Below are 24,395 nucleotides of genomic sequence, written 5' to 3'. Positions count from 1 at the left end.
GTCTCTTTGTGGTCGCTTTGTCTCTCTTTGTGGTCGCTTTGTGGTCGCTTTGTGTCTCTTAGTGGTCGCTTTGTGTCTCTTTGTGGTCGCTTTGTGTCTCTTTGTGGTCGCTTTGTGTCTCTTTTTACTTGTTACACATCTATTTGTGGTTGTGTATTTTCAGTTGTTGTTTTTGCCGTTTCCAGTCGTTGTGAGTCTCTTTGTTGACCGTAAGAACTCTGTGCACCGTCTGGATCGATGCCACGTTTCAGTGAAGTCCGACAAAGTAGTTTTTTCCCACGTCACCTCTAGAAGGAAAGGCTGTCCCTCCGGAGTGAAGAGCGATGCCAGGATGTCCGCGTGGAGGGGGAGGAGCTGGGTGGAGGCCGGCACGCAGCTCACGCGCAGCTTAAACCCTCCTGGAGCTACGCAGGCGAGGACAAATAAAAAGGGATTAGACCGAGAGTCGGATCGTACGAAGACGTCGACTCTGCCGGGATTTGATTCGAGCGTCTCACCCTGCGTCCGCTGGGGGTTGAGGTCGGAGTGCAGAGTGATGAGCGCCAGAGTGTTGTGGAGGTGGAGGAACTCCCGAGCCTGAGCCGGACTCCACCGCCGGTTCTGTGGACACACACGGAGAGAACGATTATTAACGATAAATCACATTTATTCCTCACTCTTGCATCTCAAAAATCGCCAATTTGCAAACGCAGTCTGTATTTTAAATGTCTTACAATTAGCAATTAAAAACTACATTCACATTTTTTGCATTTTGAGAATAGTGAACGCTATATTTTACAATATTTTCACAGCTTTACCTCGGGGTCGGACCTCTCTTACGGGGAACTGAAGGCGTTATATACTGTATACACACACACACTCTATATTCACATAGACAGCAGAACATTACTTATTGTTCATTCTGGTCACATGACATCTATTGCTTCTGATCCTCCTCTGTTGCTCTCCTGAAGGTTTCTTCCCTGTGAAAGGTTTTTTTCTGCCCTCTGAAGCTAATTTGTATTGCACAAAATAAACTGAATTGCATCGACTCTGCAGAAGAAGCTCACACAAACGCACTTCTAAACATCGGTACTGTCCCTTTAAATGTTAAGGATATCCTGAACGGTAAAAGTTCAGGGGTCAAAGTGATGAAAAAGGTTGCACCTGGTTGTTTTGCCTGTTGGGTCCCAGCAGGAAGATGAGCATCCGCCGGTAAGCCGAGTGTTTCAACAACAGCTGACAGGGACCGCATCCCTGTGAAAGACAAAAAACACGTCCGACTCAATGCTTTTGAACCCTTAAAAAGAGCTCAGAAACGTCTAAATCCACGGCTTCTCACCCTCTGAGCGAAGTTACTGAAGAGGCCAAAGTACTGGGCGCAGTTCTTCACATTCTCAGGGACGTCCTTGTCCAGCAGGGACAGCAGCGTGTCGGTCAGGCCGTCCACTCCCGGGTCTCCGAAGTGAAGCGCGCTCTCCAGAGTCCTCTCCAGGATGGAGGCCACCACCACCCTCACCTCCCGCACGCTGCACTCCAACAGGCAGATCCTGAGAGGAGGAGACGCAACGGAAATCAATGTCGGCGTTGTAAACTAACGTAGAAGGCGGGAAGCAAAAACACGTGGTGAGGATGCAAATAAAAAACTTCTTTAGTGTCTTTTAAGAGAGATAAGTCTGTTGCTTCCTTCATGTCCGCGCCGCAAAGGATGTGCAGGATGTGCATTTTTACTGTTATATGTGTGCGAGTACTCCTGATCTTGTTCATCTCCACTGTTAGATATGTATATCATATTATAATAAATATATAATATCATTTATTCATAATTTTACACTAAACCAAAGGCCTCCGATTAAGAAAATAAATAAAATAATTCATACCCTTTAATATATTAAACAATAGAGAATTTAGCAACAAAACAGACAATATGAAATAATGCTAATATGATAAAATGTTTAATAATTAAAAAGATAATAAATGCATGTATATCATGTCTGAGGGACTTCATGCCAAAACACAGGAGACAAGACATTCCCCTAAAAACACCCAAACTCCAGAAGCTCTGTGTGTGATTAAAACATACTATAGAGATCTATGGAAAACTTATATGTAATGTGTTAGAGAGAGAGGGAGAGAGAGAGAGAGAGATAGAGGGAGATTGCAGCAGTGTTGTAATCATGGCTAGATTATGTGGCCGAGGTCAGAGGGTTCATTGATGGAGCGACGCTTCAAGCTGCCAGATATAAATAGATGCTGGCCGCCACACCCTTGGGGATTAATAAAGTATACATTCATATTCATTCATTCATTCACACCAAAGGGGACTTCAACAATTCTGTGAACCTCTTGTCTGCACCACAGACACACTGCACATGAAGCACGTGACCAACGGGCACCGACCTGGTCATCTCTCGGCCCTCCGGTCCGACCAGGTACTGCACCAGCCACTGGCACGCCTCGCAGCTCTTAGACAGCAGCACCTCCACCGTCGCCATCCACTCCTCCGTGTCCACCCTGCGGGAGAAACGCCCCGTAAGTCAGAACCAGAACTCTGGAGAAGTCCGGCACACGATGTGCAGAGACAACGCCAAGAACATGGCGGGACGCGAGGGAATGTTGGGCTGATACGATTGTTTTTCTTTTCTTTCTATAAGGTTGTAACCAGGCGGCAACCTCCGGTTCTGTAGAGTGAAGCCGATGCTGAAGTGTCTTAAAGCTGCATTCTCTCTCCTGACCACCAGGGGGCGACTCCTCTGGTTGTATAGAAGCCTATTCATGTGTTAAAGCTGCATTCTCTCTACTGACCACCAGGGGGTGACTCATCTGGTTGTATAGAAGTATACGCTTTATGTGTTAAAGCTGCATTCTCTCTCCTGACCACCAGGGGGCAGCGGCTCTGGTTGTATAGAAGTATATGTTTCTCTCTCCTGACCAACAGTGGGCGACTCCTCTGGTTGTATAGAAGCCTATGCTTCATGTGTTAAAGCTGCATTCTCTCTCCTGACCACCAGGGGGCGACTCCTCTGGTTGTATAGAAGCCTATGCTTCATGTGTTAAAGCTGCATTCTCTCTCCTGACCACCAGGGGGCAGCGGCTCTGGTTGTATAGAAGTATATGTTTCTCTCTCCTGACCAACAGGGGGCGACTCCTCTGGTTGTATAGAAGTCTATGGTTCATGTGTTAAAGCTGCATTCTCTCTCCTGACCACCAGGGGGCAACTCCTCTGGTTGTATAGAAGTCGATGTTTCATGTGTTAAAGCTGCATTCTCTCTCCTGACCACCAGGGGGCGACTCCTCTGGTTGTATAGAAGTCTATGGTTCATGTGTTAAAGCTGCATTCTCTCTACTATATAATAAATTATTATTCAAACAGATCATAGAGCAGGGGATGCTTTAGGGCGGGGCTACAAGGTGATTGACAGGTCGGCACCAGAGACGGTTGCAAAAACAATTATATACATAATAACAACACATCTTTTCAGCCTCCATGTTGTTTTGACGCAGCAGTAACGGAGGCGTGACACTGGTGCTCATGCGTGTTCATACCGGAGCTTCTTTTTGGTGTGCAGGTACGTGTGCAGGAGGAAGTGGACCGCCAGCTGAAGACTCTCTTTGGCCATCGGCTGGTAGTCTGGATGCTTCAGCTTCGTCTGGAACACAGAGGATAAAATATATATACAAAATGACAATAAGATGCTATGAGAGAAAAGATGCTGCATCTACTTCATAAAGTACTGCACAAAAAGGGAAATCGTTAAATAGATATGAATTTTGCTTCTAGAAAACAAGATAAACATTCATGACTAATGAATAAATAAATCAATAAATAAATAAATAAAATATGTGAATAAATAAATAATGAAATATATAAATAAATACAGATATATACAAATAAATAAAGATATATAAATACATAAAAATATACAAATAAAAATAAAGATAGATATATAAATACATAAAAATATACAAATAAAAATAAAGATAGATATATACATAAATAAAAAAATATAAATAAAAATAAAGATATATATATATATATATATATATATATATATATATATATATATAATATAACAGTGTTATGGCCTTTGCATTCCCAGAATACCGTATTAAGTTAACATCTTTACATTAAAAGCATTAAACCAACGGAACACAGGTCGACTTTTATTATGAAGCAGTCAAAGGAAATAAAAAGCGTTTGTCAGTCAAAAAGCAACGGCCATTTTTGGCATTTTCTGACAGCGGATGAGTTATAAATATGCCCCGTACTGAGGGACATGGAGTAATAAACTGCGTTCGTTACCAGCAGTGAATAAAATGAACCTTTCAGAAACCCAAACAGCAGAAGCACATACTGCGTTGACGGAGGCCAGGGAGAGGGTGAAGTTGAAGTAGTCGCTGTTGTAGACGTCTCGGTTCCTCATGAACTTGAGGTTCTCGTCCCTCACCATCTGAAGGAAACAAACAGGTCAGAGGGAGCCGGACGTTCCCTCTCTGCTGCCAACACAACCAGGGCTGCGGGCTCCTTTTCTTCTTGTACCTGGTAGATGCTGGCGGGCATCTTCTCCACAAACAGGCCCTTCTTCTCGCCCTTGCGCACCAGGCGGGTGAGGAGGGTGAGGCGGTCGTTGTTGGCCCTCGGGGGACGAGGAGACGACTGCGGAGAGACGTCAGGAGACGACGGGGCCGACCTGGAGGATGAGAGGCACGGGAGAGAGGATTTAGGGCTTCCTGGGGTGGCTCCATGGAATATTAAAGCTACATCTCGAAATGATGCAGAAAGGAAAAGGCATTTAGGCGCTTTGCCCTCAAACTGGTTTGTAGTGAATAAACTGTGTATTTTTGTCAGAGGTCGGCGCTATAAGCTAATTTAAAAATGGCTGCAATCCGCGAAGAAGAAGAAGGAGAAAGAGAAGGAGGAGAAAGAGAAGAAGAAGGAGAAAGAGAAGGAGGAGAAAGAGAAGAAGAAGGAGAAAGAGAAGGAGGAGAAAGAGAAGAAGAAGGAGAAAGAGAAGGAGGAGAAAGAGAAGAAGAAGGAGGAGGGGGAGAAAGAGAAGAATAAAGAGAAAGAGAAGAAGGAGAAAGAGAAGGAGGACGAGAAAGAGAAGAATAAAGAGAAAGAGAAGGAGGGGGGAAAAGACAAGAAGGAGGAGAGAGAGAAGAAGGAGAAATAGAAGGAGGAGGAGAAAGAGAAGAAGGAGGAGGGGGAGAAATAGAAGAAGGAGAAAGAGAAGAAGGAGGAGAAAGAGAAGAAGAAGGCGGAGGGGGGAAGAGAAGAAGAAGAAAGAGAAGAAGAAGGAGAAAGAGAAGGAGGAGAAAGAGAAGAAGAAGGAGGAGGAGAAATAGAAGAATAAGGAGAAAGAGAAGGAGGAGAAAGAGAAGAAGAAGAAAGAGAAGAAGGAGAAAGAGAAGGAGGAGAAAGAGAAGGAGGAGGAGAAATAGAAGAATAAGGAGAAAGAGAAGAAGGAGAAAGAGAAGAAGAAGGAGAAAGAGAAGGAGGAGAAAGAGAAGGAGGAGGAGAAAAAGAAGAAGGAGGGGGAAAAGAGAAGGAGGGGAGAAAGAGAAGAAGAAGAAGGAGGAGAAATGGAAGAAGGAGGAGGAGGGGAGAAAGAGAAGGAGAAATAGAAGAAGGAGAAATAGGAGGAGAAAGAGAAGAAGGAGGGGGAGAAAGAGCAGAAGAAGGAGAAAGAGAAGAAGGAGGAGGGGGAGAAAGAGAAGAAGAAGGTGATATTAATAAATATAAATACAATATTCTATTATATAAAAGACAAAGTAGAAATCTATTCAACAAAAGGTCTTTCCAGAATTTATTTAGAGCATCAACGTTTTTTAATTGTTGCCAAAGAAAAAAGTATTTTGCTGTTTCCTGCGATACTTCAAAATGTGCATAAATGTGAACGGAAATACGGTAAATAATTGTTTGTTTAATAGCTGCAATGTTTCATGAAACATCCTGACTTCTGAAAATCAATTAAACGGTTTATAAATAAATAATAAAGACCAGTGTTAAAGTAATACGACTGAAACGAAAATAAGCAGCGAGAAATATTGGAAGTGAACCAAATGAAAAACGGTATCCTTGAAAACGATCTTACCTGGTCCAAAACATTCTCATAAGAATAAAATAAACGTAATATATTCTAATATATAGATATAAAAGGTCTAATGAAACCCCTCTAAAAAAGCGTTCGGAGGTTCACTCACAGAGTCAGGTCCTCGGCCTCCTGCCTCATGATGCTGACTCGGCTTTTTTTGGGCAAGACGGGTGAGTTCTGGTCGCTGATCTTCTGGTAGAACAACATGTAGGCGTTCCAGTACCTCCTCCGCACGTCGGGGTAAGGGTTGGCTGCACACACACACACACACACACACACACACACACACACACACACACACACACACACACACACACACACACACACACACACACACACACACACACACAATCAAGGTGACTGAGTGTTTGCATGAGGAAACGTCCCTATAAAAAGGTGCAACATTTGAGATATGGTAAAAAAAAAAAAAAAAAATTAAATCAACAGAATGTGCTCGCCCTGTCCGTCCTGTCCTGTAATACCACTTCCACCTCTAGAGGCGGTAGATAGGTGGTCAGGAAGGAGAAAAGCCAACGTCACTGAAGCGCATGCGCACTTACTAGCTCATAATTTCGACTTTATCTCATTATTTCGATATTATTATCTCATAATTTCGACTTTTTATCTCATATCTCATAATTTCGACTTTTTATCTCATAATTATGACTTTATTATCTCATAATTTCGACTTTATATCTCATAATTTCGACTTTTTATCTCATAATTTCGACTTTTTATCTCATAATTTCAACTTTTTATCTCATAATTTCAACTTTTTATCTCATAATTTCAACTTTTTATCTCATAATTTCGACTTTATTATCTCATAATTATGACTTTTATCTCATTATTATGACTTTTTATCTCATAATTATGACTTTTTAATCTCATAATTTCGACTTTATTATCTCATAATTATGAGATTTTTTTTTTTTTTTCATCTCTTTTTTTTGTGTGGCGGAAACGGGCTTCCATAAGAAGGCCGCTTTTTGTATTTTTTATTTATCTGCCGGAGGGGGAAAGTTTCGCTGTGCTCATCTTGAATCTCAGTTCAGCACCAAAAAGATAAATAATCTTTTAAGTGACATAAATGGCAATTTACACGAGTGTGGCGTGGAGAGGAAGCCTCTTGGAAAAGGAGCGTTTCTTTGCATCAAAACACATGAATATTAATGTTTCAGATGTAACTTCTTGTCTTAAACACTTACACTGGTCGTAGACTTTGGGGCGGTACTCTCCGCCGAAGCACTCGTACTCTAGAGTCTCGTCATTCATGTCGAACTCCTCCACCACGTTGTCGTTGAACTTGTACCAACGTCCCCGAGCGCTGCCACTGAGAGGACAAACAAAGATGGAGGGAGGGCGAAGACGAGGGGAAACGTCACTGGGGAGCTCAAAGAAATCAATAACAGAGGAAAGAAAGGTTTGCATAATAAAAGAAGCACACACACAAGTTATTTTCTCCCACAAGACGGTTTCCGTTGTAAATGTAATTATTTTCTGTGTATTAAATGCGGGAGGGATTCTTTTTATTTTGCCAACATTCTGGGATTTTTAAAAGGATGAGCTAAAAAAAGGAAATCTTTTGAGAATAAAAAAAGAAAAAACACTCTTAAGACTGCTATGAGATACTATATATTATATTTATACATTTTCAGAATTTTAATCCTTTAAATGCCAATTTGTTGCACATCATTTATTTTTATTTTTGGGAAAATAATTACATTTTCTTCTATATGATGAATGCTAAGGTTTTTATTTGTATTTTTTTTAAATAAATATGATTTTTGCTTCTAGAAAACAAGATAAACATTCATGACTAATAAATACATAAATATATAAATAAATATAAATAAAATATGTGAATAAATAAATATATATATATAAATAAATACAAATAAATACATATATAAATAAATAAACAGTGTTATGGCCTTTGCATTCCTAGAAAGAATACTGTATTAAGTCAACATCTTCACATTAAAAGCATTAAACCGGTGAAACACAGACACATATGTCAATGATTAGCAAAAACATAGATATTTATGCATTGCATCAAACTCATAATACAGCAGCAATAACTCTAAATAGCGTGTATTCGTCCCAGAATGCAAACTTGAGAAAATGGCTCAATCTGGTGGACATTTTGAAGCTCATTTTTTGTCCTTAATGTGTCTGAATGTCTCTGTTTTGACTACTTACTTTAACACAGACTAGAGCTCAAGGTACATGTTACTCACCTGCAAGGTTGAACGAAGAAAATTCCACAATTTATTTTTAAAATCAAAGCTCACTCTCGTCAGATTTATGCCATAAGACACAACCCAGAGATCTCTCACCGTCGGTCCTTGATGAAGGAGTAGTAGTGACCGGCGTGCGCCTGGCCGCTGTGCACGACGACGCCCACGAGCTCGTAGTTCTCCGAGATCGTGACCTTCTTCCTGGGCGAGCCTCCCGAGGTCCCGTCGGCTCGGCCCTCGCCGCCCTCCACGCTGCAGTCCTGACGGGCCATCCCGGAGACGGTGTAGGGCTCCATGTTCAACACCCAGGGGAACTGTTGAAGAGCCCACATAAAAAATAAATCACAATTCTAGGACTTGAGGAAAGCGTTCTTCCCGCAGTGACGATCTCAGACTTCCGTACCCGGATCTGCTCGTCGTATTTGATGGAGCGGCCGCTCTCCCAGTCGAAGCCGAAGCGCATGAGGTGGATGCAGAGGACGCTGGGCAGCGACTTGATGCACGTCCTCTTCACGGTGGTTCTCTGTGCGGATGAAGGAACGCACGCGTGAGTACGCACGGCGTTGCAGAACAAAAAAAAAAAGAGAAACCCCGCGGAGCGACCGGCTCACCTTCTCCTTGCACTTCTCGCAGTAGTAGGCGTTGCTGCCCTCCAGCACCTCTCCTCTCACAAACTGGTCCAGTGAGATCTCCAGGCTTTGGCACGACGTCACTCCGAGGTTCAACGCCATGAAGGTTTCTTCTCGCTCGTACCTGCATTTAAAAAAAGGAAAACAATTAAAAAAAATGTTGTGACGAGACCCAAAAAAGACGCGGCCGTCCCGAGTGTCGAACTCACCGGTGAGGACAGTCTTTGCAGATCTTCTGGTCGGAGAAGATTCCCTGAAATGTGTTTTTGAAGATCTGTTCCCGACCCATTTTCTGGTGGAAAGAGAGTCCGGTCGTTAATAAAAAAATGTTATCTCTTGCGATTTAAAACAAAGAAAGTATTGTTCCTGACCTTGAGGTGCTCGTCCAGCTGGTCCACCAGACTGGTGAAGAACTCGTACGCGTCCTGCTGCTCCCTCACGTACAACTCCTTGTTCCACATCTTGAAGATCTGCAGCAGACGGGACACATCGGCACATGAAATATAGCTTCTTTTTTTATTATTATTATGAATCGATTCGCAAGTTCCCAAAAAAAAACTAACAAAAAAACGTTTTCCGACAAATAGTTGTGAAGCATTATTGTGTGATTTGTTGGAAAGAAAACAGTGTTATTCATGTTTCTCAGAAATTAAAAAGCAGCTAGTCTACCAATTATATCTATATATTTATATGTTTTAGCATAACTTGAACTTCTTATTCTTGAAGTCACTGAGAATTGTTTATTTTTCTGTGTATTTGTAAGTTTAGCACAAATAAAGGTTCCTCTTTTTTGTGTGCAATCAGTTGATATCACTTTTTAAAATATAAAAACTCGACAATATTATTTACACACTTTACTCGGCTTGCATGCTGTAACCTGCCAGCGGGTCTAACATTAGCAGCCCTCTGCACTGAATCAGGAATTCATGTTTAAATCGACCCCAAGAATCGAGAGATTTCTGCCCTTAGCGGTTCAGTAATAAACGAATCTCAGTCATGCCACAGTTTAACTGAAGATAGATCTTCACAGCGAGAAGAACCCTGATGAGAACCGGCTCAGACTCAAGAGAGGTCAGGGATTTCTTTTACGCGCCCACGGAAAGGTCCGGTACCTTCCAGAAGTTCTCGGGGATGTAGTACTGCAGCTTGCTCTCCATCAGGTGGCCGAACAGAGACTGCACCTGGTAGAAGACGCTCTCCTCCGGCTGATCCGTGTCGTCCTCGATGGACAGGAAAGCCTGCAAACCCAAAACACACACACACACACTCGTCTGACACCGGGTGACGCCGTACACGCCGTGAAGGTGCGCGGCGCTCAGGCTGCTGCTGCGTACCTCCGGCAGGCCGGGCTGCATGTAGAGCTGCTGAAACACAGCGTTCATGTAACACGTGGCGCCGCCGTTCTTCAACCCGACGAAACCAGAGACGGACCGGCTCTCTACGGGGGGAAGGTACTGAGACACACACACACACACACACACAGACACACACTTAGACTTTCATCCAACCCACAAACATCAAAGCAAAAGAAATACGCTTCCCCCTCGGCGCCTCACATCGAACTCCTTGCAGAGGGACGGGTCGGACTGGTGGTGCATGGACATGAGCTCTCTGGTGATCAGCCGCAGGTTGGGCAGCGAGCTGTCGGCGAGCATCACCAGCACCTCGTAGGCCGCCAGCCGGCTGCTGGCTGTGCTGCACCTGTACACACACACACACACACACACACACACACCGTGGCCAAAAAAACGTTAACGTAGCGGGTCGACGCGGCTTTAACAAAAACAAAAAATCCATTCCACGGGAGGAAAGATGAACGGTAGCGGTGGGAGGAGAACTAACGTGTCGTACTTCGGATGGAAGTCGTGGCTCGGGGCCGGGGACGGCGTGGGGTTGGAGCTGTTGATGATGATGCGAGAGGCTCGAAACAGGAAGTCGTCCAACAACTGTTGGATCAGAGACGGGCCTGGAGGGAAGAGTTACGTACGCGTCCTCACGTTACATTTTAGTGTTCTCAAGACTCGAGAGAGGAACACAATACATGGAAGGTAAGAAAACTAAATCAGAAAAATGTCAAACACTACCACACACACACATAAATTACAAAACCTCTCCACACGAGTCTCACACAGTGGTCCATAAATTAGGCTTTTCACTGGGTGGAGATTTCCCCGTTATTTTGCATGTGAAGCAGAATGATTTGAGCATTTTATTCTTTTTGCATCGGGAAAAAGACTGTTTGATGGAAATAGGGTGAAATGTTTAGTATTTCTGGTTCAGCAAACGTAATACAGGTTTAATTGAATTAATATGGGTGCTGGTTCTGCTGCTCCAAGGTCAAAATCAAGTGCCAAAATAATTGGGACCGCATTTTCACAGCTGGAAAGGCAGAACCTGCACTGTACTGTGATGTTATTTTTAAGCTTTACATACAAAATAATGGTGAAATGTCCACATTTTTCTTTGCTCTAGTCTTAAACTAAAAAACTCTGGAACGACCTGCCTGAGGAGATCAGGGCGGCTTTAAAATCATTCTTTAAAAAAAAAGAATTAAAAAGGAAAAACTTATTTTTTTTATTGCTTTTCTGGGATTTTATTCACTTTTTACTTATAAACTGTTTTATTCTCTTTGTTTAGTTTTTTGGCTTTTAATTTATTTCCCTCATTGTATGTATTAAAAGTGGTCCGTTTATATTTTAAAGCACTTTGCAACTGTGTTTTGAAGGATGCCAACTAGATAAAGCTCATTATCATTTGAATATTTGGTATAGATCCAAAAGCAACGGAGAGGAATTAAGTTGTTACCTAAATATTGTGACTTTGATTCGGTTACTGACTCTTTAAACCTTTCTATGAACCCCGTCTACTTCCTAAACTCGTTGTGGCTGCTCACCCAGTTGCTCCTTCTCGTTGCCGCAGAGCGAGAGCAAGGTCTTGATGAGCCGGAGGTGTCCGGCCAGGAGGATGTTGTCGGCCTCGCTGGTCTCCATCTCGGAGCTCCAACTGGGCTCAAAGTTGTCGAGCCAGGAGATCTCGTCCTCCAGCATCGCGGCGGCGCTCACCTTTAACACCTCCATCTCCGATGCTGGAGGAGACGGAGAGAGAGAATACGATACGAAATCAGTTCCTGCATCTGGCACAACGCGTCACATCTAGGTGTCGGTTAAAGGGGTGAACTTACTGGTGAGGTCGTCCAGAAGCTGACATCTGAGGTCAAAGTACTCGGTGCATTGGGAGAGCAACCTGAGAAGAAAAGCCACGTCAACACAAAGACTTCCTCTCAAGCTTCAGGCGTGCGTGCGTTTCTTTGTGACGAACCTCTGGTTGACTCCTCTCATGATGGAGGTCGGGCTCCATAGCGGCAGCTGGGCAGTGAGGACGACCGAGATGAGGAACAAGTTGGGTTTCTGGACCTCGGCGAAGGCCGACGTGTCCGTCTGGCTCAGCGTGTAGAGCTGATCACAAGCCACGCGGCGGATCTGGAGAGGAACGGACACAGGCGTTAAGGATGGATTTCTGCAGTGCTAGTTACGCTGTGGACCCCAAAACCCGCTGCCGGGATCGAAAAGCCAGATTTTCATCTTCCCGACGATCCTTGAACACATCATGTGCAAAACGGAGCTTGAAATTGTGATATTTCACCCAAAACTATTTATTCTTCACGTCTCATTTAAAATCTCGCCCTGAATAAACCTTTTAATTTAAACAGGTACTGTAAAAAACATTAAATTCTGCGCTCCTTCTACAGTCACTTGACAACAATTCCATGAACTTTGACGGAACGGCAGGCTGCTGATCACAGAGAGGAGAAAGGCTGTAAAAATGTAAATAATTGAATGTATACAGCATGTAGAGAACCACCCCTTGGGAACATGTTGTATAAATAGATTTTCCAACGCCTTTTTTATTCATATTTTTTAGGATTAATGCCATTATAACTGTTATTTCGCACAAAAGACATTGAGTCCTCTACTTGTAGCCACGATTGTTCCGTTTCCGTAGAGGTGCAGGACTTAAATATTGCATTGGAGAAAAAAAAAGAGGCTGCAGAGAGCAAAATATAACTAGAGCAACAAAAACAAAAAAAAGAGGCTGTTGTTTACCTCTCCGCTGGGAGATCCCAGCAGAACATCGATGATGAAGTCGTTGACAGAGGGAAGGTTGTAAAAGGAGCCTGGAGGGAGAAACCAAACCACAGGCATTGTAGAAGTCTACCACGGTGTCATTACACTGCCGAGAGGCGCAGTAATTATCACAAGTGGTGTGTTTGAGTCTTACACAGCTGCTGACAGCGGAGCTGCAGACAGGTGACGAGCAGCGACAGAGCCTCGCGGGCGATGATGGCATCTTTGACGGAAACGCACTGCTGTCGCACGCATATCCCAGCATGCAACGCTGTCGGCGTGGTCTCACCCTCGCTGCTGGAGCTGCAGTTACTTCCTGCAAGGAAGAAAAAAGAAAAACGAAGCATTTAGTTTTTGTTTTGTGGCTTCAAGCGTGCGGTAAATACCTCGTTGAGAAATAGAAGAGCGAGTGTTCAAACAATCTAGAACATTGCAAGCAACCAGGCGGCTTTATAAGGATATAACAGATATAAGAATCTACGTTTTTTTTTTTGGGGGGAGAAACTCCCAACAAGGGTCCTAAACTTTACTTTGTCCTTTCACATGACAATGTTATGTGTTTTTTGGGGGCTCTGATGGACAATAGGACAATGTTGAATATTTCTCTTTAATTTTTTTTTAGTTTTCCAGGTTTTTCCAGGAAGCCTCAGAGATATAAAAAATAAGAAAAAGCGGAGGAATTTCTGGTTTTGAGCAATTAAATAATAACGTTGGTTCACATTAATTTGAATTAAAAACACTTTTTAAACACGGTACAATCATCCTGTACTTGTACTATCATCACGGTACTCGAGCGTTTCCTGCGTCACCTGTGCTGCTGACTCTGGTGCGGACCCCCTGCGGCAGGAGGGCGCTGTGGGTCTCTCTGATTGGCTGAGGGCTGCCGACCAGATCCAATCGCCCGGCTGCGGCCGCCCAGGTCAGACGCATGAAACAGGCCACCGTGGAAGTGAAGTCCCCCACCTCCATGGTCTGGAAGACAGAACATTGTGCGTCAACATTTTCCCCACGTTTATAAATCAATCTGGGTGCCGAGTCAGCGGCGCTACCTGAATGGCGACGCGGGCCGCCGGGATGATCTCCTCGACCCGGATGGAGGAGCGCTCGGACAGAGACATCTGCCGGTAGGAGGACTTCTCCGGCGTGCCGCAGAGAGACAGCTGTCGTCCGGCTCGCCCGGCGTTGCGAAACGGGCGGGACGACAGCGACTCGCCGTCCCTGATGACGTCATCGTCCAGCACCGAAGGCATGCTCTGGCCGACCAGAAGAAACCTGCAAACAACAACAGTCAAGGATGAATTACATCTCGGTTCGTGGGCCAGAATATCCACCTCTTTGTGTGTGTGTGATTTGGCACCTGGCCAACTGAAGGCAGATGGAGTAGACTCCTTGTCTGGTCTCGTAGTCCACCTCTGATGGGATGGAGTCTCTCTGCATCACGTTCACCACCAGACTGCAGAGGAAACGCACAAGAAGACTTCAACTGGATGTTTTTTGTTGCTACATTCAAAGCTTCTATTGAGGTTTGAATGTCCATCACACTATTTATGACGTCATTGTTTTTGTGTGGTTACATAAATGTAGTTTACGTTGCTGTGCGTCTCCATTTTAGTTTTTTGACAGCGGTGAAAATGTTGTTTTTGAACGGCTTAACGCCAACAAATATAGATTAAAGTATTTTGGAAAGGATTATTTTGAACTACCGTAAAAGTCGGGTTATACGCCGCTACTACCTTCGGTCATTGTCCCCATTTGCACCCCGCTGTAGCCAGCTGGCGCTCATGCTAGTTCCGCGCTAACTTCTACTAGCTCTCCGCTAGCTCCCCGACAACCACCAAAGGTAGGGACCAGCCCCAGCTCTACACCCGACTTGGGCAGAGGGGACTCGGCCAGTAGCAGCAGGAGCGGGGAGCTAGTAGCAGCGCTAGCTAGCACTGCTACTAGCTTGCTACAGCGGGACACTGATCGGAGGTAGGAGCGGCGTATAATCCGACTTTTACGGTACTAGAACTAGAAGAATGTTGAAAAGTCGAGCCCTCTGAAGAAAACACTACCATCATAACATGAGGGTCGCCTAATCTTTATCTGCAAGTGTGAGATATCAGATTTAAAACAGAATGAGTAGATTATTATAAATTTCAGAACGCTCCGTTACCTGAGGCCTCCTGCTTTAAGGAAGTTCTCGCAGAAGGACTTGCTGCTGGTTTTCGCCATCTCATCGTCCGACGTGGGCATGAGCTTTGAACTCAACACCTTGACACCCAAGAGAGAAGAAGCAGATCTTCAGCAAGCTACCTTTAAGCTTTGAGAAGCGCCGTTTTCATTGGATTATGAAGTACTGCGTTTGCCGCATGCGTGCCTACCTCCAGGTTGTACAGCACTCTGAAGGTGGACATGCCCGGCGCCGAGGACCTGAAGAGGGACTCCAAGATGGACGCCGCACTGGGCTGGTGCTGCTGCTTGGAGGACGTAGACGGAGAGCGAGAGCCCGTTCCCTGGAACAGTGTCTTCTGTGGGAAAGAGAACAAAGACGGGGTTCAGAAAACAAGAGACGCGTTTAGATTCATCACAACAAAATATTTTAAAATGTAGAAAGAATGTAGAGAATGGAGAGTTTCAACGTTCAGGCGTGGAAGTTACCATCCTGATCTGATCCTGTACCTGGTGGCTCCAGACGCTGGACTCTTTGGGAACAAAGTTGTCGAGAGCGTCCTGCACTTCTGGATCTGTGGGAATCAGCAGCAGCAGCTTCCTCACGCGGAGGGTGATCCTGGAGGGACCGATGCACCGAATGAGGACATGCAGGTCTTTTCTTTGCATGTAGAGCCCCTTTCCCACGAGACGGGAACCCCACTGACACCGGCTAATATCTGGCTTTCGGCCCTGCAGGCGTCACACTATTTAATTCTCATCCCTTTTCTGTCGTGATGCTATGTGGCGGCTGTGAGCGAGTATATAATAAACAGGGATTTGGACAATTATTACAATTTAAAAAGTGCAAAACATACAATTATTATGTTCTGCGCGAAGCAGCCAGGCTCCCGTCAGACAGACAGTCATTTTACCTCGCTGATCGTCAAAACACACTTTCATCCAGACTCTACAGAAACAAACTAAAACTCATCAGAACCATCTTTGTGAGTCTTTCCACTGCTCCAAGAATCTAAAATAAATTAAAGTTTTATATCAACCAAACCAGTTAGGAGGTGGAAAGAAACAGGCGTTATTTGCTCTCATTAAAGCTAAAGGACTTCATTCACAAAAACAGTAATTTTATCTCACCGATCATTGAAAAACACACTTCATTCAAACGCGACAGAAACTAAATAAAAACCTCTCCGTCGTTCCAACAATCAAAGACGGACTGAATAAGTAAAATATATTTTTTTTTTAAAAGAGAAACCACCGAAACCTTTTCCAGCGCGTTTGTGACCTCCAACATCTGTCTTTAAAAAAATCATGTGTGTGTATGTATGTATGTATGTATGTATGTATGTATGTATGTATATATATATACACACACATACATACATATATATATATATACACACACACACGTGCACGTATTTTAGACGCCTAAAAGAATATATATATATATATACACATACACATATATATACATATACACATATATATACATACATACATATACATACATATATATGATAATATATTTTTATTGTCATATGCACAGATAACAGACAGTTACTCCGTACAATAAAAAGCTTATTTTGCTCGGTCCTCCTTACACACAGAATTACAATAAACGTAAGGTTAAAAAAAAAAAAAAAAAGAATTCTAATAGTATGGGAAAATATATAAATAAGGCACAAAAAAATAACAGTATTGCACAATCAGTTTATCCATTCTAAATTTAGAATAAATAAATAAAAAAACAAAAGTTGGACAATGCAAAGACGTCAGCCACGATGAGCGCCATCGTACGTACACACACACACACACACACACACACACACACACACACACACACACACACACACACACACACACACACACACACACACACACACACACAGTTTGTATTATCTCGCGTTCACACCTTTTTCGCCTGACTTTACTCGCTCGACTTGTGTCGTTAATTCGCTTCTTTTCCTGCAACGCTTTTTCGCAACCATTCGCGTCTGTGCATTGACTTTACATGTAATCTACTCCCGCGAATATTTCGCAACTCTTTTGGTGTGAACGCACCATTAGAACCATTCATCTCACCTGGTTTCATCGAGGTTAGCCAGCTGGTAAAGCATCTCAAATACGTTGCACACCAAAGCCATCACCACGCCGGGCAGCGACTTCTCCTGGAGACGGAAGAACACAGACGCGTCGTGAGAATCGATGTCAGAGGGTCCACGTTTAAAATAAAAATGTTCCGGGTGATGTCTGGTACCTGCTCCAAGGCGTAGGCGGAGTTGAAGACGGCGGAGCTGGAACTGCTGGAGGCCGAGGCCGAGGACTCGGAGCTGCCGGAGGGAGTGCCGGTGCCCGAGCTCTTCACGGTCAGGGTCTGCTCGTCGCTGAAGCCGAGCTGGGAGAGCAGCTTCTGGTCCCGGTTCATGGTCATCTGAAACACGGCGGAGGGGCGGAGTCTCATTTGTAATGTAGCTTCATGAGGGAGTGACGGGTGCAAATTTATTCTTTTAAAAGAAAAGAGGAACTGGAGTCATTAACACTTACCACGCTGTCATTGGCAAAGATCTGGACGTTATCCACCGGACAGCTCAAGTGCTCAGATATCTTCCACCGGATGCTTCCTATTGTCTCATTACTGTGGGTCTGCAGGAGGGGGAGAGAGAGAGAGAGAGAGAAAGAGAGAGAGAGAGAGACACACATAGAAAGAGAGAGAGATGCATAGAAAGAGACGCATAAAAAGAGAGAGAGAGAGAGAGAGACAGACACACACACACACAGGGAGAGACACATAGAAAGACAGATAGAGAGAGACATAGAAAGAGAGAGAGACACACACACACACACATAGAAAGAGAGAGACACACACACACACACACACATAGAAAGAGAGAGAGATGCATAGAAAGAGAGACACATAAAAAGAGAGAGAGAGAGAGACACACGGGGAAAGAGACACATAGAAAGAGACACACACACACACACACACACACACACACACACAGGGGGAGAGAGACACATAGAAAGAGACACACACACACACACACACACACACACAGGGGGAGAGAGACACATAGAAAGACACACAGATATAGAGAGACATAGAAAGAGAGAGAGACACACAGACAGAGGGAGAGAGACACACACAGATAGAAAGACAGAGAGAGAGACACACACACACACACACACACACACAGAGGGAGAGAGACACACACACACACAGGGGGAGAGAGACACACACACACACACACGAAGAGAGACACATAGAAAGACACACAGATAGAGAGACACACACACACACATAGAAAGAGAGAGACACATAGAAAGACACACAGAGAAAGAGAGAGAGACACACACACGGAGAGACACATAGAAAGACACAGATAAAGAGAAAGACACATAGAAAGAGAGACGCACAGAGAGAGAGAGAGACACACACACACACACACACACACACACACACACACACACACACACACACACAGAGAACATGGTTATTCCCTCTGCAGACGGTGCATTATTCATATGAAAGGCCCCAGCAGAAGTCCCACGGTACCTCTAGGGTGAAAGTGTCTTTGGTCGACTCGTAGGTGATGTGGAGCGTGACGGGGTGTCCATTGTACGACGCCCCGTGAGGTAGAATAGTGCGAGGAACGGAGTACATGTCCTACACAGAAGCACACAAAATATGACATTATTATTATTACAAAAAACAACCTTTCGTGTTAAAACTGATTATTGTTCATGGGTATATATAAAATCACATTCTCATCTTTTAACCAACATCTGTCCTGATTACAAATAATCTATTCATATTTATTTTTGTTTACATAATGTCACTGTAAAAAAAAATATAATTAAAGTTTGATTAATCTACATATGCTAAATACCAGAGGCATTTTTTTCAGTCTGGGAAATGTCAATGATTAACAACAACATTGGGTTGGATGCATTTTTTTTTGGCAGATTTAAAAATATATAAATAAATCATTTTTATTTTTGACAAAAATGTCTCCTTCTTAAAAACTGCTATACAAATAAAATATATTCATCTTAAATCTACAATTTTCAGAATTTGATCCCTGTAAATATTTGTTTACATAATGCTGCACACAAAATGTAATTGTTTTCTGTATATTAAATGCTCGTGCTTGTTCCCTACAGTCACGATATAAAAGAATACATGACGTCTGAACTGGTTTGACTGGGAGACATTTTGTCAGGGCTGAAGAGTTTTAATAAATCATTTACACGGCAACTTTTCTCTTTGTTTCTTTCTCTGCATTATTCTATTTTAGCTTCTCTATTCTTGCTGAAGTCCGTTTTTAAGTGTATTTAAAAGTCCTTTTTATAAAGTTTTTTTCCCCTTAAAGAAGGCTAGTTTAGACCCCGAAATAATGAAAAATGATAGGCCAATAAAGTAAAAATAATGGAAAAAGTGTTTTTCCATTACAACTTATTGGCCGAAAAATAACTATTGATGTCTTTCGTCAGTTGCATCCAGATTGAAGACTTTTCTGTTTGCTGTTGCCTTTAATTGAACCAGATTCAAGGATATTAATCAATTTCTGCATCTCACTACTGCATTTTATTCCTTCTTCTTTAAATCAGGCTTCTTCTGCATTATGTTTTAATGCTTTTATGTGAAGCACTTTTTATCGCCTTGTTGCTATACAAATAAACTCGCCTTGAGTCTTTTCATTTATTAAGTAAAGTGCTTTAAATTGCCTCGTTGCTTAAAAAGGTGCTACATAAATAAACTTCAGGGCTAAACAGTTTACTACAGACTTATTACAGGAGCTGAGGTTGACCTTCCAAAATTAAAAAATATTAAAATAAATCACACCCTCGGCACAAGGTACGCCAAACGCATTAACATAGCCAAAATTAGCAAACAATTAAAAAGCCCCAAAAATGTCCCCGGTGCTGAATAAAGTTCACGTCCTACCTCTATAGTGATGACGTAGCGTTCCGCCAGTAGCAGCAGTCTTTCGATTATCACCAGCTTCGTGGATCTACAGACGGACACACAAGTTTCAACAGGTTTTTTTACGTGTGTGTGTGTGTGTGTTTTAGTATCTCTATGAGGACGAGGAAACCTCTTAGAGAGACGTGTTTGAATAGGATTAGTAACTCTGCTCTTACCCAAACCCCCCTCTGTACCTGGATGGTGATTGTACAGATGTGGCCACGGTCGGCATGGCGGTGGCGGTCAGCATCTTGGTCGCCCTGGTAACGGCATGCGTCAAAGTCGGCCCGCCGAGCGCCGAGCTGGCCGCCTGAGAGGGAACGGAAACGGGAATTATGAGAGGTCAGGTTTTAGTTTTTTCCGTGAGGCGGAACAACAGGAGCACTTTCTTACCTCCAGTCGCTTGTAACAATCAGCAATGAACTTCTTGTGCAGAGACACGGAGTCCTGGAAGAAAGGGAAATTAATTTAATATCCGGTTGCAAGACTGAACTCACGCACGTTAACTCTGGAATAACTCGATTACAGTCAGTATTTGTTCTTTTCAAACTTAACTACAGACCAGGAAATACTCCTATGACTCACTTAACGCAGTTAGCCTCCAGACTCCATTCACAAAAACTGTAATTTTACACAAAACACAGGAGTTGCTGGTCTCCCGCTGCCTCTATCGGTTAGCTAGTGATATTGTGAGACTTTGGGGATCACAAACTAACTGTTTGACACAAAAGTTCCACAATAACACAAACAAACAACGGTGGACAGCAACTCCTGGAGTCCGTAACTTTAAAGAGAGCATAGTGTACTGACCCGATAGATAATATTCTGACCCTATAGTGTACTAATCCTATATAATCTAGTGTACTGACCCTAAAGTGTACTGACCCTATAGTGTACTAATCCTATAGAATCTAGTGTACTAATCCTATAGATAGTGTACTGACCCGATAGATAATATTCTGACCCTATAGTGTACTAATCCTATAGAATCTAGTGTACTGACCCTATAGATAATGTACTAATCCTACATAATCTAGTGTACTAATCCTATATAATCTAGTGTACTGACCCTATAATGTACTAATCCTACATAATCTAGTGTACTAATCCTATATAATCTAGTGTACTGACCCTAAAGTGTACTGACCCTATAGATAATGTACTAATCCTATATAATCTAGTGTACTGACCCTATAGATAGTATACTGACCCTATAGATAATATTCTGACCCTATATAATCTAGTGTACTGACCCTATATATAATGTACTGACCCTATATATAATGTACTGACCCTATAGCTAGCGTACTACTCCTATAGCTAGGGCACTACTCCTATAGCTAGGGCACTACTCCTATAGCTAGGGCACTACTCCTATAGCTAGGGCACTACTCCTATAGCTAGGGCACTACTCCTATAGCTAGGGCACTACTCCTATAGCTAGGGCACTACTCCTATAGCTAGGGCACTACTCCTATAGCTAGGGCACTACTCCTATAGCTAGGGCACTACTCCTATAGCTAGGGCACTACTCCTATAGCTAGGGCACTACTCCTATAGCTAGCGTACTAATCCTATAGCTAGCGTACTAATCCTATAGATAGTTACACCTAAACTGATATAAATCAGACGGACACACACACCTTCTTCATTTTGGGATTGAGGTTGGTGTAGCTGTATGTGATAATGAGCTGGATTGCTTCGTTGGCTATCTCTTCATCGGGGGTTTCCATGGCGATGCGCCAGATAAAATCCATCCCCGCCAGGTCAAGGCGCTCCACACACTGAAATCGAAACATATTAAATGCAAACATCGTAATAAATGCAAACGCGGTGCGTTGTACCTCTTTACAGCCGAGCGAGGACTCACCAGCTGCGTTCCCTGGCGCTTGAGGCGATGGTCACACAGATTAACGTTCTCAAAGAAGGTCTTAAACAGATTGAAACCTGCGAAACATATAATAAAAAAACATGTTGCATCACATGCGTCCACATGTAATCCAGAACGGCTGCGGTGCTCGTTCACAGGCTCTCACCGTTCATGGTGATCTCATAGGGCTCCAGCTTTAGGATCTTCTCCTTGAAGAGCTGCTGCTGAACGTCACTCTCGAGGTCGTGTTGTCCTTTAGTGAACCACTCGAAACACAGCTGCACACAGCGACACACACAACGAAACACACCACGTTTACTGAGCCCAGTGTCTCAGAGGGGAACCTGGAGGTCGTCCTGCTCTCTGTAGACGCTTCTTTTTAGCTTTACACTGATTAACTCAAAACTAAAAAAGGGACAGTTCAGCCCAAAATCGCCTTTTTGGTGCTCCAAAAAACATTTGAAAGACCCAACAGCAATGTGTCTTTCCAGGAATCCTCACCCGGTTACTCAAAATAATCTGCAGTCCTTGTTGTGGGCAGTTTCATGGAGGAACTATTTTCTTTCGACCGAACTACACCCGCTAAACCGTATCACTGCACAGACTGCAACCAGCCTAGATTTGACAAACAGCACTCCAGGTGAGAGGAAAAATGTGTATCGTTCATTTTGGGGTGAACTGTCCCTTTAATTACTCTTAATGCAAAATTCACCAGAAGCCACTAAACATCTAAATTTAAAATTGTTGAATTTTTTAACTTATTTTAATGTATGTTCATGCACCTGCGTTAAATACTGCTCTAAAATAAAATAAATAGAGCCAACAGCCTTTGTCCCTGCGGAGCAGTCGTCCAGAGAAAACACAAAACAAAATGGCCGAGGACAAGCGTTTCATTTTGCACAACGGTTTTCATACCTCGCGGTCAAGTTCACAGACGTCCGGCCCAGAAACCAGGCATTCCCAGAGCTCCTTGGCCCGGTTCCAGACCAGGTAGAGGCTGGCCTCCTGGAGGAAGAAGGCCAGGAAGCGCAGGTGGCTGTCCAGATACTGAATGGATTCAGACACACACACACACACACACACACACGGTCAACACACACTGTGCTGCTCATGTTTGATACTTCCTCTGTAAACCTTCCAGCTCAGAGAAAATTAGGCCTCAAATGAGATTACTCATAATTAACGTCAAATCATGACTTGAATGAGCTTCTTCTCCAGAGTTACTGCAGCAGACGGAGCGAAGCAATGTTCTGCTGTGGACGCATGTTAGAATCTATATCAGTGTACACTATATTTATATTTATATATGTATTTTCATGCTTTAACGTGCCATCAGACCGACCTTTCTGATGTGGAACCGAAGCTGTAATATTCATCTATGCTCCTTTAAAAGCCACGAGACTCCATTGACAAAAACAGTCATTTTACCTTTAAAGACCATAAAGGGTTGCTGGTTTCCCACTGCCTCTTTTGGTTAGTTCATTGTGTGACTTTGGGGTTTTAAAAGACAGAGAGACCCACAGGTTGTGTGTCTGTTTAGTGTGTCTTTGTAGTCGTTTTGTGTGTCTTTGTAGTTGTTTTGAGTCTGTTGAAATAGTTTTGTCTCTCTGTGGTCGTTTTGTGTCTCTTTGTGTGGTCGTGTTGTGTGTCTGTAGTCGTTTTGTGTGTCTCTGTAGTTGTTTTGTGTCTCTCTGTGTGGTCGTTTTGTGTCTCTCTGTAGTTGTTTTGCGTTTATGTAGTCGTTTTGTGTGTCTCTGTAGTTGTTTTGCGTCTGTGTAGTCGTTTTGTGTCTCTCTGTGTGGTCGTTTTGTGTCTCTGTAGTTTAGTGTGTCTTTGTAGTCGTTTTGTGTGTCTTTGTAGTTGTTTTGAGTCTGTTGAAATAGTTTTGTCTCTCTGTGGTCGTTTTGTGTCTCTTTGTGTGGTCGTGTTGTGTGTCTTTGTAGTTGTTTTGTGTCTCTCTGTAGTCGTTTTGTGTGTCTCTGTAGTTGTTTTGTGTCTCTCTGTAGTTGTTTTGTGTCTCTGTGTAGTTGTTTTGTGTCTCTCTGTAGTTGTTTTGCGTCTCTCTGTAGTTGTTTTGTGTCTCTCTGTAGTTGTTTTGTGTCTCTGTGTGGCCGTTTTGTGTCTCTGTGTGGCCGTTTTGTGTGTCTTTGTAGTTGTTTTGTGTGTCTGTGGTCCTACAATAAGACATGCCTCATTTGGTTAGTTTATTGTGTGACTGGGGTTTTAAAGTTAGTTCGGACTAAGTCACACTAACACAAACTAACTAACCGATTGATTCAGCAGTAGACCAGCAGCTGCTGAGCTCTGAGGTTAAATCAGTGTTTTAGTGAACAGAGTCTGGTGT

General features: G+C 43.3%; 1 protein-coding gene across 1 annotated transcript in view; it reads right to left on the bottom strand.

Moving 5' to 3' along the window:
• Window positions 1-24,395, bottom strand: part of usp24 (ubiquitin specific peptidase 24) — a gene marked incomplete at its 5' end in the record, with an annotated part of 46,612 nt that overhangs the window by 6,706 nt on the left and 15,511 nt on the right. Inside the window, 41 exons of the mRNA XM_079221442.1 lie at window positions 286-404; window positions 498-600; window positions 1,147-1,236; window positions 1,322-1,529; window positions 2,380-2,493; window positions 3,526-3,629; window positions 4,335-4,430; window positions 4,520-4,670; window positions 6,184-6,325; window positions 7,283-7,407; window positions 8,414-8,628; window positions 8,718-8,837; window positions 8,926-9,067; window positions 9,153-9,235; window positions 9,315-9,413; window positions 10,056-10,181; window positions 10,278-10,397; window positions 10,500-10,644; window positions 10,795-10,909; window positions 11,837-12,028; window positions 12,125-12,186; window positions 12,262-12,422; window positions 13,047-13,117; window positions 13,222-13,383; window positions 13,877-14,039; window positions 14,117-14,339; window positions 14,425-14,520; window positions 15,223-15,320; window positions 15,431-15,577; window positions 15,729-15,837; window positions 17,298-17,383; window positions 17,473-17,646; window positions 17,760-17,858; window positions 18,769-18,879; window positions 20,161-20,227; window positions 20,376-20,491; window positions 20,575-20,628; window positions 21,825-21,965; window positions 22,052-22,128; window positions 22,218-22,329; window positions 22,967-23,098. Coding sequence (XP_079077568.1) covers window positions 286-404; window positions 498-600; window positions 1,147-1,236; window positions 1,322-1,529; window positions 2,380-2,493; window positions 3,526-3,629; window positions 4,335-4,430; window positions 4,520-4,670; window positions 6,184-6,325; window positions 7,283-7,407; window positions 8,414-8,628; window positions 8,718-8,837; window positions 8,926-9,067; window positions 9,153-9,235; window positions 9,315-9,413; window positions 10,056-10,181; window positions 10,278-10,397; window positions 10,500-10,644; window positions 10,795-10,909; window positions 11,837-12,028; window positions 12,125-12,186; window positions 12,262-12,422; window positions 13,047-13,117; window positions 13,222-13,383; window positions 13,877-14,039; window positions 14,117-14,339; window positions 14,425-14,520; window positions 15,223-15,320; window positions 15,431-15,577; window positions 15,729-15,837; window positions 17,298-17,383; window positions 17,473-17,646; window positions 17,760-17,858; window positions 18,769-18,879; window positions 20,161-20,227; window positions 20,376-20,491; window positions 20,575-20,628; window positions 21,825-21,965; window positions 22,052-22,128; window positions 22,218-22,329; window positions 22,967-23,098 — 5,070 coding nt within the window. The remainder of the gene's footprint in view (window positions 1-285; window positions 405-497; window positions 601-1,146; window positions 1,237-1,321; window positions 1,530-2,379; window positions 2,494-3,525; window positions 3,630-4,334; window positions 4,431-4,519; window positions 4,671-6,183; window positions 6,326-7,282; window positions 7,408-8,413; window positions 8,629-8,717; window positions 8,838-8,925; window positions 9,068-9,152; window positions 9,236-9,314; window positions 9,414-10,055; window positions 10,182-10,277; window positions 10,398-10,499; window positions 10,645-10,794; window positions 10,910-11,836; window positions 12,029-12,124; window positions 12,187-12,261; window positions 12,423-13,046; window positions 13,118-13,221; window positions 13,384-13,876; window positions 14,040-14,116; window positions 14,340-14,424; window positions 14,521-15,222; window positions 15,321-15,430; window positions 15,578-15,728; window positions 15,838-17,297; window positions 17,384-17,472; window positions 17,647-17,759; window positions 17,859-18,768; window positions 18,880-20,160; window positions 20,228-20,375; window positions 20,492-20,574; window positions 20,629-21,824; window positions 21,966-22,051; window positions 22,129-22,217; window positions 22,330-22,966; window positions 23,099-24,395) is intronic.

The sequence above is a fragment of the Taurulus bubalis genome (assembly GCF_910589615.1).
Source record: "Taurulus bubalis genome assembly, chromosome: 7".
NCBI classification, from domain to species: Eukaryota; Metazoa; Chordata; class Actinopteri; order Perciformes; family Cottidae; genus Taurulus; species Taurulus bubalis.
Note: the sequence above shows the minus strand (reverse complement) of the source record. Positions and strands in the feature narration are given on the sequence as shown.